The sequence below is a fragment of the Psittacula echo genome, assembly GCF_963264785.1.
Source record: "Psittacula echo genome assembly, chromosome: 24".
NCBI lineage: Eukaryota > Metazoa > Chordata > Aves > Psittaciformes > Psittacidae > Psittacula > Psittacula echo.
In genome coordinates, this window is record NC_137759.1 from 4328202 (window position 1) to 4345697 (window position 17496).

Here is a 17496-nt window from a genome sequence, read left to right on the forward strand (position 1 = left end):
CACAAACCTAAAGAACCATGGCCCCAATCTGCATTTATCCCAACCCTTGTCAAGGCATTTATCTTTCTGCTCTCACCCTCTGAGGGACATCTCTGTCCTTGATGGCATCTTCCTCCACCTTAGTCTTATGCTGCAGCATGCTGAATACCTGCAATTGTCATGGCAGGATAGAAACGTTAAGGCATCAGAATCATTGAGGCTTGAAAAGACCCTTAAGATCATTGAGTCACTGCAGCTGCAATACCCTCAGTGCTGCTGCGTCCTCTGGCAGGAGCTTCTCTCATGCTCTGGCGGTGTTCAAGGCCGGGTTGGACACAGGGGCTTGGAGCAAGCTGCTCCAGTGGAAGGGGTCCCTGCCCGTGGCAGGGGTTGGAGCTGGAGGAGCTTTAAGGTCTCTCCCAACACAAACCATTGGGTCGCCTTGAACACTGCCAGGGATGGGGCAGCCACAGCTTCTCTGGGCACCCTGGGCCAGCGCCTCAGCACCCTCACAGGAAGAGCTTCTGCCTTATCTCCAACCTGAACTTCCCCTGTTTCAGTTTGAACCCATCACCCCTTGTCCTATCACTACAGTCCCTGATGAAGAGCCCCTCTCCAGCATCCTTGTAGCCCCCTTCAGACACTGGAAGCTGCTCTGAGGTCTCCACGCAGCTTCTCTTCTCCAGCCTGAACAGCCCCGATGTTCTCAGCCTGGCTCCATACAGGAAGTGCTTCACTTGCTTCAACACTTGTGGTCAGAAAACACCACCACGGGGCCGGTTTGTTTGAGGCCGCGCTCCAGCAGCCCCCACACCGCTCCCCCCCCCAGTACAACGGCCTCGGATCCAAGGCACCCCCACGCCAAGGCCAGGCCCCCTGAGGCGCTGCCAGGGCCACGGAGCCCGCCCGGTCCCGGCGCCCTGGGCTCCGCAGCCGCACAGGACAACGACCGCGGGTGACCTCCGCCTCAGGGAGCGGAGCAGGGGGCGGAGCCTTGGCCCTTCCGACACCAGCCTCATCCAATGGCGCGGCCGCGCGGGTCTTTCGAGCGCCAATGGGGCGGAGTTTATCGGGATTGCCCCGCCCACCCTGGGCCGTGGCCACGCCCCCCCGGCCCGGCGCGCTCTAAAGGGCCTCGTGTGGCTGTTGCGCCGCGTGGTGGTCGTCGCGTGCCTGCCGGCTCCTGAGGTAACGGGGCCCGTCCCGTCCCGTCCCGTCCCGTCCCGTCCCGTCCCGTCCCGTCCCTCGCGGCCGATTTCTGTTCTCCTGACTCAGCCCCACAGCTGTGGGGAGGAGGCGGAGGCGCTGCGGGGGTCGCATGCGGTGTCCCCGTGGTGTCCCGAGTGGGAGGCTGTGGGGCTGGTGTGGGTGTTGAGGCCGGGTCGTGCCTGTCTCGGGGGGCTGCTCTCTGTCAGTGTAAAGCGAACGTTTCTGTGGTGCTGCCTTAGCCGGGGGAGGCTGTTGCCGTTCCTGTCCTGCCATGGGCGGTAAAGGAGCGTGAAGGGACTTGGCTGGCTGGGGATGCTCTGACACTGAGGGCTCTGAGCTAAGATGAAGCCTTGGGTGTGTGGATGCTGGCAGAAACACGCGTACCGTGTCTCTAAGCACATACCCCAGGGCTTTCTTACTCTGTGCAAGGGGGTTTCCCACCCGCAGGCAAGCGCAGATGGTGTAGTAAAGCAAAAAGCAGTTTAGGAAACAGGAACTTAAAAAAGCCTCTTGATGAGTCACGCTGCTGGGGAATTCACCTAAAATCTCCCAGTGTCCTGGAGTAGCAATCTGCACCCAGCGTGAAATGAGTTCTGCAGTGGTCTGCCTGGCTGAGGAACCACACGGGGCTGATGCCTCCACCCCACCTGGTTTTAGGTGACAAAGTGATGCTCTGCAGCATCTGTGTTCAATGAACATTCAGCGTTGCGATGGAGTCAAGTGTCTGTCTGCAGCCATTCACTCAAGATCTTTGGTGTGGTGTCATCCTCATAGAGGCTGGAGCTGCTTTTCGTCGTGCTCTCTTAGCTCCAGCATCAGACCATTTTGCAGCCCAGCCATAAGGCCAACCTGTGGTCAGTGCTACTGCTGAGGAGAAAGCTTTTAGTGCTTAAGTTTTTGGTGCTGCCCTCTTAAAAACTGGGATTTATCTCAAAGAGGAAGAGAGGGTTGCTCAGCTGCTCTCTCCTCGCTTAATAATCTGTGAGGGAAACAAGCAGAAATGCCAAGTTTCAGTTCTAATGGAAGTGTGGAAAGGCAGCGAGATAACAGCAACTCCTCAAGCTGATCTGCACAGTGAAAACTGGAGCAGATCAGACGTGGATTTACCAGAAAAAAGAAACTCAGTCGTTAACAGGAAGCCAACTGGGCTGTGCTGGAAAATGTCAACATGACCAATGAACATCTGCAGCAGTCTGAGTTTGAACTGACCTTTTGGAAGCTCTATGTGTGCCTTAATAACCTCTGACCACTTATAAATGAAACTGGCACTCCTGTCCCATTGACTGTCATGGGTTTGCACCTTTCATTCTGTTTTGTTGGGGAAGCTCCAACGAACTCTTTCACCAACTTCCAGGTCTTTGTGGACACAGCATTCCCTCAAAGCAGAGGATGCTTTGTATGGAAATGGCTTCAGTTGCCATGGAGGGTAATTAAAAGGGAGGTTTCTTTCAGCAGGCTTTTGTTTGGGTGTGTTCTTCGTGTTCCTGACCATCTGTGTGTTAGCTCCTGTGCAAACAGCATGGGGCAAGAGGGAATCATTCCTGATCCCATTTGTGATCGCATTCACTGCAGTGAGCTGTTTTCCAGTAGCATAACTAAGCCTCAGAGAAGGAAGGGGCTGGCTGCAGTGCTTAGCAGAGCCACTCAGAGCATTTATATTGGCAAATGCTTGTTTCTAACCCTAATTTGTTATACAAAATGCATGGCTGCCTTGGCGTTCCAGTGGCCTGCGTTCACAGGGGACCTTGCGCAACCGGGATGCATTTCAGCTTTGTTTTGCAGTGTGAATGCACCTGGGTGCTCCAGAAGTTCTGCTGCTGCTTATGCAAGGAGGGTGCTGCTGCACTCCAGGTGCTGGGGACCGTGGGGCATTAACATCTAGGTTCTCCCTGAAGATCCCATCCCACCGGATGTGATGGAGACAGCGATGTCCTGCTGTGTCTCCCTAGACTTTCAAGTTGTGCCGTATCTTGTGAGCCCCCATCAGAATAAGACCCTTCTGTGAGGGCTATGCCCTGTACAGGGTGTCTCAGTGAAGGGCACATGTGCATCAAGGGCAGAGCACAGCAACAGTCTCCACTGTGAAGCACTGTTCCCTCTCGAGTGACTGTGGGTGATGCAGAAACGCCTCTGTGGGAGGAGAGGCTTCCCCCTTTCTTTGCCCAACAGGTTTCTAACCAACCTCCACCAGGCTGTCAGGCTGTGCTGCAACATAGCTGGTGTGAGGACACAGCCACACTTTCCCTGCAGACTTTTCTTGCTGCACTGAGGAGCAGATGGCAAGAGAGATGCTGCAATTAGTGCAGGGAGAAAATCTTCCTGCAGGGATGCAGGGGAGCTTAAACCCCGTGTTGTGGGGTGCTGGGAAGGAATGTGGGTGCAGCAGTGGGAAAGAGGCTGATGACAGCTTCGACAACACGTTCCTCCTCGCCTTGTGCCTTGGGCTCTCTTTGAGCAAGAGAGGTGATGGTGACACCTCCAGCAGGCACAGAGCTGGCTGGTAACCAGGATACTCCTCTAGATGTGGGAGTGAGTTCCTCCAGGGTGGGGAGGGGGCTAAACCTGGGTCTCAGGGTTTCCTCTGTAGAGATAAAGCCCCTTTTCTCATAGCTGTCTTATTACAAGAAACCCCAAGAGAATAAACCACTGTGGTGTTCCAGCCTAGAATGGGTGCTGGGTGATGTCTGCCCTTTATCAGGGCTTCAGAGATGGGAGTTTTGGAGACATCTCTTTCTCAGCTGCTGCTGAATGAAGCTACTTTTTGTGTTGTGAATTGCAGCCCATAACAGAATGTGGTGTGAGCAGCAACGTGTCCTTTTGTAGATGAGCAAGGGGAAGGGGTGGGATCCGCTTTCCGGGGGGGAAGGCAGCTTTGCCTGTTGCGAATTGTGCCTGCCCATGGGGATGGCTTTCCCCACACATCAGGGGTTGAAGGCTGCAGCCTGGCTGTGTCAGATACATAAGATAAAATAGCTTTCTCGTTTTGCTCCTGTCTCTCATCGTTGAGACAAAGATGCTCTTCACATTGCCCGCTTGAAACTGCATCTGTCTACTGCAGGTACAAAATGGCACGTTAACATCCACTTTGTACAAAGATCAAGGATAATAAGATTCCTCTCCAGTCAATTAGAAATCCCTTGAAACAATTAAAGCTCAGCCTGTCAAGCACAAGCATCAAAAGCTTTTGATGAATGTAAACCTTAAATAAAACCAACGTCCTAAACCACCTTGTTTGGGTGATTGAAACCCCTCGTGACAAAGTAGTGAAGGCAAAGGCTGCAAAGGGGTGGATTGTCACGAGAACAGGTTCAGCCTCTGTGCTGTTCTGGGGCTGTGCCCCCCCAGAGCCCCCTTGTGCAGCGGCTGTCAGGCGGGCACGGAGCCAGAGCTTCCTTAAGAGGCAGCGGTGTGGGGTGAGGAGCCGCCTCCAATTGCGAGGCAGGCAGCACATGACATAAGATGCTCCAGACCTGCCTCCTGGGCGCTAGTTTAAAACTCAGGGCTATTGCACATCCTGCTCCTCAGCGCTGGGCTGGAGCTCGAGAGAGAAGGGGCTGAGGCTGCACGAAGACCATGCGTTGTGAGGCTGGAGCCGGTGCCCTGGGAGGTGGGTTTGGGGGGGTCTGAGAGCCGGTGGGAACGGTTGGGGGAAAGGGAGTGTAAAACTTGAGCTGTCAGGCTCGTGGTGCTCTTATGGTCAGAGGTGTGGTTGTCACACTCGTGTTGGGATGTGGGGTGGGGTATCGCCTACCGATGATGGGGTTTTAAATGCACTGAGTGTGGAGTGTGCTGCGTCCGCTGTTAGAATCCACTGTATTCCATGCAAATCCAGCACGCTGGAGTCACGCCTGCGTTGGGATCGCCCTGCTCAGACAGCTCCATCCATGGCAGCTGATTTTAGCGCCGCCTTTGATTGTATTTTAATCTTCAAACCTGTGTTTACAGGGACGATGCTGTGTGAGGCAGATGCACCCGTGACAGTTGCAGAACCAGTCCCTGTGGCTTGCTCTCATTCGGATCCTCAAGGGAGCGCTGGGGTGTCACTGGATGATGTACTGCTCAACTCGCCAGCTAGGTTTGTCTTAGCTCCGGTTTTCTCTGTGGTGACCTGTACGCATAAGAAACAGTTTGTATTTGATCGTGTTTGCATCCATTTAATTCCCATTAGATTTTGGAAGGAGTTTCAAATATTTGCTCCCAATTCCAAAAGCTGAATCTACAACTTCACCCTCTCAAAAGAAGAGGAACAGAATCAAATCTGCTGCACATAGCTACCATACAGAGTCTGGAGCTTAAAGCAGCAGGCATTCAATATCAACTTAAAGCACAGGAATGGTAGAATGTCCCGCACAGTAAGAAAGACCACCTCTTCTAAAGGAACCTTGTGGAAGTTTTAGTTCTATGTAGCTGGGAGGGCACTGATCAAATCGAATGCCCAGTGAGTACGTTGTGAAGTGTTGCTGTAATCAGAAGTGTGTCTCAGTGATAGGGGATAGCCCATGGTCAGTACCTGTGCTGATTTTCACCAAGCTCCTATTAGTCTCTCTACAAATCTAAGCAGCCTGTTACTAAAGAGCAGGTCAGTGTGTAAGGGTCTATATCTCAATGCAGTGTAATAGGAAGTAGCTCACAAAAAACCTCTTTACCTATTTATTTTCAGGCTGCATTTGCATTACATGTTAAGGGGGAGAAAAAGATGACTTGAGTCACTGTAAGGGAAATAACTGGCGGGGGGGGGAGTTTGCCCTATATTACTGGGTCATTTGCATGTTTTGATCATAAAAACTGGTGGAGAAATGGTGCAGAACTATTGCAAGTGAGGGTTGATGTGCACTGAAAAACGTCCTCTGTGTCGAGGAGGAAATGTGTGGTAGGGAACATCTCATCATCCCTTTGGGGAAATCAAGACAAAAAGATCTACTTCCCTCGAGTTTCTGGCTTGCAGATCCATTAGAAGAAGCAGTTTCACTTTGGATAATACGTGGAAGTAGCCTCGTCAAATCTTCTCTGTGCCTTAAACCCTATCATGAGGCGCAAAGCAATAACAGTTGATTATCCCCTAGAAATTCAGAGCAAACTTTAACCAAAGGGAAGGGATTTACACTAAAATTCATGCAGTGCCTTGTGCTGACTCGTCCTCTCTTTGGTCTAGCGGAAAGGGAAGATATGGGGCTCAGTGGGGACCCTGGCTGGGGTAGGCTGAGGAGTTTGCATGGGACTGAGCAGCATGACAGGCAGAGGTATCAGGGCTTCTCCTGCCCCAAAGCTGCCCCTGCAAAGGGCTGGCACTGTTGTGATGTCAGGAGCCCCCAGCCTTTCTAGAACAGCCGGGTGCTAGGGAGCAGCCTTGCACCAAACATTGCCATGAGGCATGGTGAACACCTAGCACTGACATGAAGGAAGAAAGACCTTTGTGATTGCCTGGAGCAAAGGGCCCCAGGAGGGCTGTTTGGGAAGGCAAGATGGAACCTTTGGTTCTCTGGAATATGTAAAGCTTGAATGTTACTGCAGTGCTGTGATCCCTGTGGGGTATTGGCCAGGGTAGGGCAATGTCTGCCTGTAAGTTGGAGGGTGGGATGTCCTTCTAGGGACTCGAATACCAAATCCCACAGGGCCTGGCTTTCAGTTTGTGGTCTGAAGTGGGACATGAGCTTGATTATTCCTTGCCCTCGTCATTCACAGCTGTGAGCGTCTGTCTTGGAAGGGGTCAAACACAGTTCTACAGCCACAGGCAGGGGCACTTCACCAGATCTTGCAAGGTTGGAATTAAAAGGGGCAACTTCCAGCTGGCACCTCAGGACAAGCTCCTGGTGAGGAGCGTGACTGGAGCAGAAACAGACACATCCCCCTTCTGTTCCTTCTCAAACATCTGGTGGGAGCCTGATGCCCCAGGTTTATTGGGAATACATAAGGACAAGCTTTCCTGTTAAATCCATTTCCTGCTCCTCAGCTGGCCTGGCTTCTGCAGGAAATCCCTGTGGGTTTCCCTGCAGGCTGGGGGATTGTGCATGGCTCAGGAGAGAGGCTGCTGGGGCCTCCCCTTCGTGAGCTGCATGTATTGCAGGCAGGAGATAAGCACCAGATTGTGGGCCCCTTCCTGCCCCTGCCTCCTCACTGCTGGAGACTCTCAGTTTCAGGCACCCAGAGCAGAGCCCTGGTATGAAATCACCGCTGGTTTCTGGCTGACGTGTTTATGGGTTCCTCTGCAGCTTATCTGAAACAGTAGCTGCAGTTCAGACAACATACGTGTGTTTAAAAGCAGTGCGGGCAGAGCTTGCGTGCTCTCTGAGAGGGAACTGCGGTGTTGCTGTAGCCACGCAGGCTAGTAAAATCAATGAAGTCCCCTGCAGAACATCAGGAACCACTCTGACACATACCCAAGGACTAATATAATGCTGTGATGGAGCAAACATTCTTCAGCCAGGGTGCTAAAGCCTCTCCAGGGCTCATTGCTTTTGCCTTGCAGAACTGTCGAGGTCCACAGCAGCGAGACAGCTGAAGATACTAAGATGGAGAGATCTCAGGTTAGTTACAAAGGTGAGTGGAAAGAGTTTTCAGTTACTGTGATGTCCATAAACTTCTTATTGAAATGGGAAGCGGAATTTGCCTGCAATGGAAGAAGAAACTCAAATTGCCAGAAGTGTCTTGAACTTGGACTTCAAGGAGTAAAATAGGTAGTGTCAATGCCTAATGCTTATCTACGAGGTAGTAATGTGCTACTTCCAGTCCTCCTTAAAAGGAAAGCAAAAGCAGAGTGTATATGGCTGTTGTGGAAAGCTGCCACTTTACTGGTACAGAGCTTTAGGGCGGCAAAGCAGGTTAGAGGGGGATGTAAATGGGAACTGTTTAAGGAAAGTTCCAAAGTGCTTTAGAGGCTTTCTCTATTAGTCCTGATCTAAAGTACTGGGAGTTTTATGGCAAACTTGCCAAGGATAAGAAGTCAAAGGGGTGTGGGAGGGGGTATAACAGCATTTCCTGTCTTATGTTCGATACTTGTATTTATATTTCTCTTATGGCAGCAAGCAATTGCTAAAGATAAGATGCTGACCACTTCTCTTTCAAACCAGCCTCTTCACCTACCTCTGGTTTGTGGACAACACAACGAGATGGAGAAGTCAAGCTGAGGATAGCTGAGAAGGGCCTAGGCAGCAAGGCACCAAAGACTGTGCATGAGCTATTCCAGGAAACTGTGAAGAAATACTCCAGTTACTATGCCCTTGCATCCAAAAAGAATGGCAAATGGGTAAAACTAACATATCAGATGTACTATAATGAGTGCTGGAAAGCAGCAAAAAGCTTCCTGAAGGTAAGCTTGTGTTGAGTTCTCCTTGTTAATGGTTGGTTGGTTTAACTACTGAAATGGCTGTAGTCAACTTATTGATTCTTGAGTGTAGAAGAGCCTTAAAGTGCCAGAGGAGGGCCTGAACATGCCAGGAACAACTTGGGAATTACCACAGTGGTTTTGCTTGAATTTCTTGCATGTTGCTTCCACATCCAACTTAAAAAAGTGGGTAAGGAAACATTGCAAGTGAAGTGTTTGAGGTGCATGGCAAACCTGGCCATTGCCCCTCATGAGGTGTGTGTATTTTAATCTTCCACAGAAAAAACTTAAAGGGATAATTAAGAATCAGACTTAAATGTCGAAACTGGCTGAGCCTTTTGCCTGTACTGTTGGGAGTTAAGACACTTGAAGGGAGAAACAACATTACATGTACTAACTGCCATCATTATGAGGTCTTATTACTTGAAGTTAAGGCACTCCGTTCTCACTCCTGTGGCTGGATTTTTCAGTTTACATTGGGATGAAACCAGAGAAGGGCTGAAGGAGCTTTAAAGACCTGGACTTTAACAGCTGGAATTTCATAGCAAAGTGTCTCTGACTGTCACTGGAGCTTGTTGCTCGTTGTCATTGTTGACGTCTGACGTAGCTAACCTTACTAAAGGACTGAATGTTTCAATAGCTGTTGTCTAACTTCACCTCTTACCTTCTCCTTCCCAGCCCAAAGGAGCGATTAACTGCCTGGATTGCAGTTGTTACAACACCGTTAGCATCAGTGAGCTCCTCACACCGAGTGCACCCTAAGGATAATCCTTTAATTTTCTCCTGCCTACTGATAAAGTGGGACAGTGTCTGACGTGAAACATAACTGGTTCCACACTAGGTCTTGGGTAGTTCTTCTGTGTGAATTACTCTATATAATAGCATGAACTTCTCCCTGGATGTGCTCACAGCAGAGATCCATGAATTAACTCCTAGCATTCTTTGAACTAAAACCAGGATTGCTGTAATCTCCTCTCTTGTTTGCAGCTGGGACTGGAGCGTTTCCATGGAGTGTGCATCTTGGGATTTAATGCTGCTGAGTGGATTATTGCTGACATTGCAGCTATCCTTGCTGGGTAAGAGTGAGTGTTCTCTTGACACGCACCTTCCCTTTAGCATTCAGATAGTAACCTCAGTATTTCTGTGAGGATACTGAGCGGTGAATAGTCCCACAACAAAACCAACTGCTTCTATTTGAATGTACTGAAGATAGCTTAGAACCTAACTCTCTCTTTTCTTCATTATGAGTTAATGAGACAAAAATTAATGATGTTTTTTAGCCAGGTACTTCTCTCAAAAGAAGACCTGAACAAAAGGTTAATCCAGAAGTAGGCTTATTTACACCATGATTAAAAATATGATGGGAAATGCCAGAGAATCACAGCACTGGACTTTGGTAGCTGCCTTCCACCTGAAACACTTTGGTCCCTTATACCACTCTGACATGCCCCATACCCCAGAACAGAGCCTTTGCTCTTGAGGTTAAGCCCTCTGCTTTTTATTGTTGTTTTATGGGATATTCTTCCTTTTTCCTCTCTTAAAAGTTGGAAATGATGTGAATTTTGCCATCAACTCTGATAATCCTCTAATCACGTTCTGCTTTTCTGTTTTCTATTCTTTCCTTTTCTTTTGTAGTGGATTTGCTGTTGGTATCTACACTACAAACTCTCCTGAGGCCTGTCATTATGTAGCAGAGAACTGTAATGCTAACGTGGTGATTGTGGAAAACCATAAACAGCTGCAGAAGATCTTAGAAGTAAATACACTTCCTAAATGGCTGGTGGCTCCAGCTTCCTAATGACAGACGTGGAAGAGTGGTACCCAAGGGAAATGCTGGGTCTGAAAGCAGAGGTGAACTGATGGAGCCTCCTTGGTGTGCTCCCTGTTCAAGCCACATGAATAGTCACTCTTAGGAGAGGTTAAATGATGGTTTCACAGCTTAATGAAGCCTTGAGCTTAAAATATGAGAAGCCTGAAAGAACAATTGAGCATCCCCTGGTTGTCTGGCAACATCCCAGTCAAAATGGCTGTCTTTAGTGAGGCTTTCTGTAAAGCAGATGAGATTCACTTAGCTTTATGTAAAATAGCAAGTAGCAGTAGCATGTTAAGTGGAGGGTTACTTAGGCTTGAAAGGGACAAGCAGGATTTCCTCCTTCTCATGAGCCTCACTTCTTAACACAGATTCAGCATAAACTACCTGATCTGAAAGCTATTGTCCAGTATGGGGAAGCGCTAAAAGAGAAGAGACCAAATCTGTACTTTGTAAGTACTGGGCGTTTTGGTGGCTTGTAAATACTGGCTGTTGAGCTGATGGCTTGTGATGAGTAGCCATTACCTTCCATCAGACGAGCTTGTGTTGGCTGTAGTGGGGGATTGCTTGCCTTGCTGGAGCAGTGGGTGTCTGCTGTAGTTCAAACCTCCATAATCCACGTTGTGGGGGAGGTTGGCAGTGTGCAAGGCAGCCTCAGGGCCCACAGTGGCACTTGGCACTGCCAGTTAATATCAGGGTTGCTACAGCACTAGTGGTGGGTGGATCAGTTTCCCTTTCTGCTTCTTGCCATGCCTCTTGTGGCAGCCAGAAAACATGGTGGGCCTGACAGTGCCTATTTACAACCTCTTCCAGTTTGTGCCAGAGGTTTGGACATAGAAGGTAGTTTCCTTCTCTTCATGTGTAGCAAAGGGTTTAATTTTGCATGTGAGTGATAGCCTACAAAGTGATGGAGCTCTGCTCTTCTGCATGCAGTGGAGTGAGTTCATGGAGCTTGGCAGAGATGTTCCAGACACTCAGCTCCATGAAATTATCAAGTCACAGAAGCCAAACCAGTGCTGTACACTGATCTACACCTCGGGGACAACCGGACAGCCAAAGGGGGTGATGCTCAGCCATGACAACGTAAGTCTCTGTGTATCTGCCCACTTGAAGAACTGTGACCTCAGGTGTGTGCTGAGGGAGGGTGGAGGTGGGCTGAAAACCATCCCTGGTGTTAAAACTGTGGCGTGTTGTAGACTTGTTCTGGGAGCTGTGCCTGCTTGGAAGAGCTGCTGCTCCACACTCACGTGGGTTCTTGTTGCAGCTGACCTGGACGGCAATGGCAGCGGGATGCAGCCTGCTGCTGACAGATGCTGACACAAAGCAGGAGCTGGTGGTCAGCTACCTGCCCCTCAGTCACATTGCTGCACAGATAACAGATATTTGGTTGCCAATGATACACGGAGCACAAGTCTTCTTTGCTCAACCAGATGCATTAAAGGTAAAAACATAGTTAAAAGCCTATCTCCATCCACCTGCTTGTAGCTGGGGGGGTGCTTTAAAACCAACATAGATAGCTTGACTTAAAACCAACATAGCTTGACTTAAAACCAACATAGCTTGACTTAAAACCAACATAGCTTGACTTAAAACCAACATAGCTTGACTTATCTCATGATTCTGGAAGCTGTGCTAACTCTACTTATTTGCATAGTGACCAAGTGCTCCTCTTTAAGGGTCTGTTGTGTTGACGCATGCAGCCACTGACCTTTGCCTTTTGACTCTATATTCCAAACTGGGATAAGCTGAGCCAGCTCTTCACAGCTTGGAGCTTCTTGGCGTCTCACCTGACTGCACTCCTTTGGTTAAGCAATGGCTTTGTATTTGCTCTGTCCACATTGCAAAATGCCCCCAGAGTTAAATCTGTCCTGAGAAGAGAATGAGTCTTGGGGCTGTGTCAGCACTGGCACTGAAAGCATTGACCCTTGCTGTCTTCTCAAGCCCACGGTGGCATCTGGATGCTGCTGGGGTTCCTTTTCCTTGATGGCACTGCAGTTGAAAAGGAGAAATCCCTCCATATTGATGGTAGTGTCCTAAGCTTTGTGAAGAGCTGCCTGGATCTCTGCGCTGAAGCACTTCTGAAGGCTGCATTGGATTCTGCTTTGCTCAGGGTACTTTGGTGGAGACGCTGCGGGAAGTGAGGCCAACGTGTTTCCTGGGAGTTCCTCGTGTCTGGGAAAAAATGGAGGAAAGAATGAAATCCATAGGTGCAAAATCCTCCGCATTCCGAAGAAAAGTGGCTGCGTGGGCCAAGGAAATCGGGTTACAGACAAACCTGGGCCGGATGAACGGGTAATTCTGAACTACAGGAAGGGCTGTTGGGAACACTGGGAAAACTTCAGTATCAGGTCAGGGATTCTGTCCCATGGAACAGGCCAGACTAACTCCATTTGGCTTCTGCTGGTTGCGCTTGGACCAGAGGGTGAGCAGTAAGGGCTGGAGTGGGGGGAAACAACTTTTCTACTGAGTAAACTAAAATAGGATGAAGATGAAAGGAGGATGAGGTGTCCCTGCCCGTGGCAGGGGGCTTGGAACTGGATGATCTTAAGGTCCCTTCCAACCCTAACTGTTCTATGATTCTAAGTTCTACTTGTGACTGAGATCTTGTAACCATTCTTTTCCTGCAGGTATTATGATATCCCAATGAACTTCCACATAGCCAAGCACTTGGTGTACAAGAAAGTGCAAAAGGCCATTGGGCTGGACCGGTGCACGAGGTGCTACACGGGGGCTGCTCCCATCTCCAGAGAGACACTGGAATTCTTCTTAAGCCTGGACATCCCTGTGCTTGAGCTGTATGGCATGAGTGAGAGCACTGGGCCTCACACAGCCTCTACACCTCACATGTTCAGGCTTAGCAGGTAAAGGCCTTTCTGTGGGCAGAGCACTGCTGCCTATGAGGAGGAGCTGCTGTAAGGTTTGTCCTGCATCTTGCCATGTGCATCTCGCCTGATGCAGCTCATCCCCAGAGCCTTGCTGCTGGGAAAGAGTCACCAGGGAGCCAGTTCCTTTGGCTGCATCTTGCAGATGAGGAGATCTGATCTGCCAAGGGCAGCAGTGGTGTTACTTCAGTTTAACTTGGCCTGCACCCTCTAGGAAGCAAGGGATTGATGGGGAGAAGGAAGAATTGGTGACTCGAGCCCACAGTGCCCAATGAATAAAGGCAATGGGACTGTGCTGCTGCTCTGAATGGCTCCTCCCCAGGCTGCCAAGTGAACACCACCAAGGTAAAACTGCTGCCAAGGCCACCGACCTTCTAATTCAAAGCTCAGGTGTTTGAGAGCAATGAGTGGAAACCACCAGGTGTGTGAGCACCCATCTCTGCAATAACAGCTTTCTCTGTAGTTCCCCTTACACAAGCAGATGCCTTTTAAGTTCAATGCTTCTCGCTGAAGCATGCCTGGCTTTGTTCAAACACTTCAGCTTGAGAGGGGCTGCTCTGATCTCACCCTGCTGCTCAGCTACTGAGCTAAAGCCAAGCCAAGCCCTGGGTTGGTGTTTGTGTTCTCTTTTAGCTGTGGAAAGCACATCTCGGGCTGCGAGACACGGATCCATAACGCAGATCAGTACGGCATCGGGGAGGTCTGCTTCTCAGGCAGGCACGTTTTCATGGGCTACCTGAACATGGAGGACAAAACCAAAGAGGCAATTGATGAAGAAGGCTGGCTGCATTCAGGTGACCTTGGCAAGCTGGATGCGCATGGATTCCTCTACATCACTGGCAGAATTAAAGGTAACATCCCCTGATGTGGTTGTCTCGAGGTTACACAGTACCGTGATAAGCTGCTGTGTTCATGTTAGTGGTGTGGCTTGGGCAGAAGGTGGCTGCATGGAGACCTCGGGGCAGCTTCCAGTGTCTGAAGGGGGCTACAAGGATGCTGCAGAGGGGCTCTTCATCAGGGACTGTAGCGATTGAACAAGGGGTGATGGGTTCAAACTGAAACAGGGGAAGTTCAGGTTGAAGAAAAGGAAGAAGCTCTTCCCTGTGAGGGTGCTGAGGCGCTGATTTCAGATCAGAAGCAGCAGTTAATGCTTGTCTTGTTTCATGGTGCTGGACCTGCCCGGGTCTCACTGTGTGTGCTATCAATCAGCTCCCTCCTGTTCCAGCTGGTTTTGCTGGTTAACTCCAAGAGAAAGCAGGAGCTTAGTGGGGTTGTGAAAGTGGTGAGCAGCAGCGTGGCTCTTGGGCCACCACTTCGACCCTCATCCAGCATGAAATCCAATTTCATGCAAGACTTCAGTCAGCAGAAGGAGATAATGGTTGTGCAAAGGGGCTGCTTTGGGCAATAAAGGCAGCTGAGAAGGGCAGGCTCTGCTCTTCCTCGCCCTGCATTGCCTCAGTGAATGTTTCACTTCAGTTTCTGAACAGCTTTGGTACCAACATCCACGCCTCGGGGCTTAAGGTGATGTTGGCAGGGTGCTGAGGTGCTCTTACACTGCACCCCTATACCCAAACCCCAAACGTCCCTGCAGCATTAAAGCAGCTCTTGCAATGCCGTGTGTGCACCTCGGCCTCACCCCTCAACCTTGACTGCGGTGCTCCTGGCTTGCTCCCTTCTCCAGATGGTGGAACACGGTCTGGGAGACACAAAGGAGCAATGCAGTTACTTCAGGTTGTGGAGGAAGGGGGAAAAGCGCTGAGCATTGATGAAGATTTGACTGTTTTCCAGAGCTCATCATCACTGCAGGAGGTGAGAACATCCCTCCCGTTCCAATCGAGGATGCTGTGAAAGCTGCGGTGCCCATCATCAGCAATGCAATGTTGGTGGGAGACAAAGCCAAGTTCGTCGCTATGCTTCTAACACTAAAGGTAATGGGAAATAGGATGGGAATCCACCTCTGTCGCTGAATGGGTTTAATTCCAGTGAGGAAGAGACTTGTGCTGCACTTTACAGCCTCCTGTAGCGATGGGAGGCGTTATAGAGTCTGACTTGTTACAGCCGAGCTGCAGACAGGGGCCTGGTCCTGTTTAGGATCAGTGTTTCTGTAACAGAAGTCAAAGACCTGAAAGTGAGCCTGAGAAACCAAACCCTGCTGCTTTCCTTACCCCTCTGTACCACCTCCTGGGGCTGCAGCAGTGGCTGCTTCAAAGGGGATCGTGTGTGTGTGTCAGTCACGTTACCTGTGTATTGTTCTGCAGTGCAATGTAAACACAGACACCGGTGAGCCAAGAGATGATCTCACTCCAGAAGCCATTGAATACTGCCAGAGGCTGGGCAGCAAGGCCACCAAGGTCTCGGAGATCATCCGCAGCAAGGACAAGGATGTCTATGCTGCCATCCAGAAGGGGATTGCAGCAGTCAATGAGAACGCAATCTCCAATGCCCAGAGGATCCAGAAATGGACCCTGCTGGAGAAGGACTTCTCTGTCTTCACTGGAGAGCTTGGTGCGTGGTGGGTGGGCACTGAGGTCACTGCATCACCCCTTCTTGGGTCCTGAACGGACCCTTGGCCCATGGAGTTGCCCGTGGCCTTTCCATGTCACAGTTTGGGGAGGGTGGGATGAATCCCTGCTTCCACCAGCAGGAGGGAACAGAGCCGCACTTAAGCGTGGTTCTGGGTTGCCCCTTGAGGCTGGTCCTGCTGCTCCTGTTCCCAGGGGAAGGGAGAGAGATTTCATTAAGCACAGAGGCAGTGGCAGTCAGTGTCTGCACTTGTGTTCCAAGTGTTCCTTTGTTGGAGCAAGCCCAGAGCAGGCCACGAGCACCTCCCCTATGGAGCCAGGCTGAGAACATTGGGGCTGTTCAGCCTGGAGAAGAGAAGCTGCGTGGAGACCTCAGAGCAGCTTCCAGTATCTGAAGGGGGCTGCAAGGATCCTGGAGAGGGACTCTTCATCAGGGGCTGGAGTGATAGGACAAGGGGTGATGGGTTCAGACTGAAACAGGGGAAGTTCAGGTTGGAGATAAGGCAGAAATTCTTCCCTGTGAGGGTGCTGAGGCGCTGGCACAGGGTGCCCAGAGAAGCTGTGGCTGCCCCATCCCTGGCAGTGCTCAAGGCCAGGTTGGACACAGGGGCTTGGAGCAAGCTGCTCCAGTGGAAGGGGTCCCTGCCTGTGGCAGGGGTTGGAGCTGGGTGAGCTTTAAGGTCCCTTCCAACCCAAAGCAGTCTGGGGTTGCTCAGGGTTTGTGTCTCGCTCACCCCGTGCTGTGTTTCCCCAGGCCCAACGATGAAGCTGAAGCGACCGGTGGTGCTGGAGAAGTACAAGGACCAAATCGCTCAGTTCTACACGGACTTGGATGGGCCGGGCCCTGTGGGGAACAACCTCCGGCAGTAGGGGAAAGGCTGCAGCTGTGGACTGGAAGGGGCTGGGAAGGATTCCCTGGGGTCCCTTGAAATAAAGGAGGCTCAGGCACACGCAGCCCCCTTCCCATTCCCATCCCTCTACAGGTCCTGCCCCTGCAGCACGGCACAGCGAGCGTGTTCATGCCCTGTGCTTCCCTGTGGCTGGCGTCATGCTCGGACATCCCTGATTCCATTCCCCAATCCTTGCCCTTCCATTTTCACAAGGGCAAAGCCAACCTTTACCTTCCACCAAAGTTTTCTCTTTGTGAGCTGAATGTAAACCCATCAGGAGCCGCTGTTTTCCCTCCTATTTCTTTGCCACCCCTCCCTCCCTGTACATGTCTGACTGCATGCTGATGGCACCCGAGTTGTTCCCAATCCCTTACCCACAGCACGTCCTCCATCACAGAGGGTGGATGCTAGTGAAGGACCATGTGGAACCTCGTGGTTCCTGGCTTTGTCTGTGCAATACTTTCATCTTCCTAAGTTATCACGAAGCTGTAAATTGTGGTGTTCAATGAGCAGCCTGGGGAGTGCTTTACACCAGGGACTGCTCATAAGGCTGGGCACTACCATGTGTGAGGGCTGTGGTCTTACAGTTGTAGAAGTGGTGCCTGGAGTGGGCCCAGCTCTGGAGGTTTTGTTCTTCCCAAGGTCCTGGCCGAGGCATTTGCAATGAATCCAGAGTTTAGGACACACGAGAGCAGCTTCAGAGCTGGGGGAAGCACCCGGTACCAGGAGCTCTCTTTTGACTGGTTCTACAAGGCTGACTGGAGCCTGCCCCGCGCCTGGCAGGACTGCTGCTCCCACCGGGCATGAAGGATCCCTTGGAAAATGCCTTATTTCAAATTAGAAACCATTCCTGAACACAAATACTCTGATTCCGAGTAATGCT

At 50.7% G+C, this 17496-nt stretch overlaps 2 protein-coding genes across 2 annotated transcripts in view; both read left to right on the forward strand.

Moving 5' to 3' along the window:
• LOC308229673 (acidic leucine-rich nuclear phosphoprotein 32 family member B-like) overlaps positions 1–17496 on the forward strand; it is a 99938-nt gene that overhangs the window by 7201 nt on the left and 75241 nt on the right. The gene's annotated exons all lie outside the window — the stretch shown is intronic.
• LOC308229883 (long-chain-fatty-acid--CoA ligase ACSBG2-like) lies at positions 1116–17420 on the forward strand (the record flags this gene model as incomplete). Its single annotated transcript, XM_080634211.1, has 16 exons — positions 1116–1167; positions 5134–5263; positions 7655–7725; positions 8256–8494; positions 9497–9585; positions 10145–10265; positions 10691–10771; positions 11253–11402; positions 11584–11760; positions 12430–12611; positions 12947–13180; positions 13835–14052; positions 14990–15129; positions 15460–15706; positions 16478–16589; positions 17201–17420. The coding sequence occupies exons 2-16, from the start codon at positions 5139–5141 to the stop codon at positions 17418–17420; spliced, it is 2406 nt and encodes an 801-aa protein (XP_080490337.1). The 5' UTR covers positions 1116–1167; positions 5134–5138.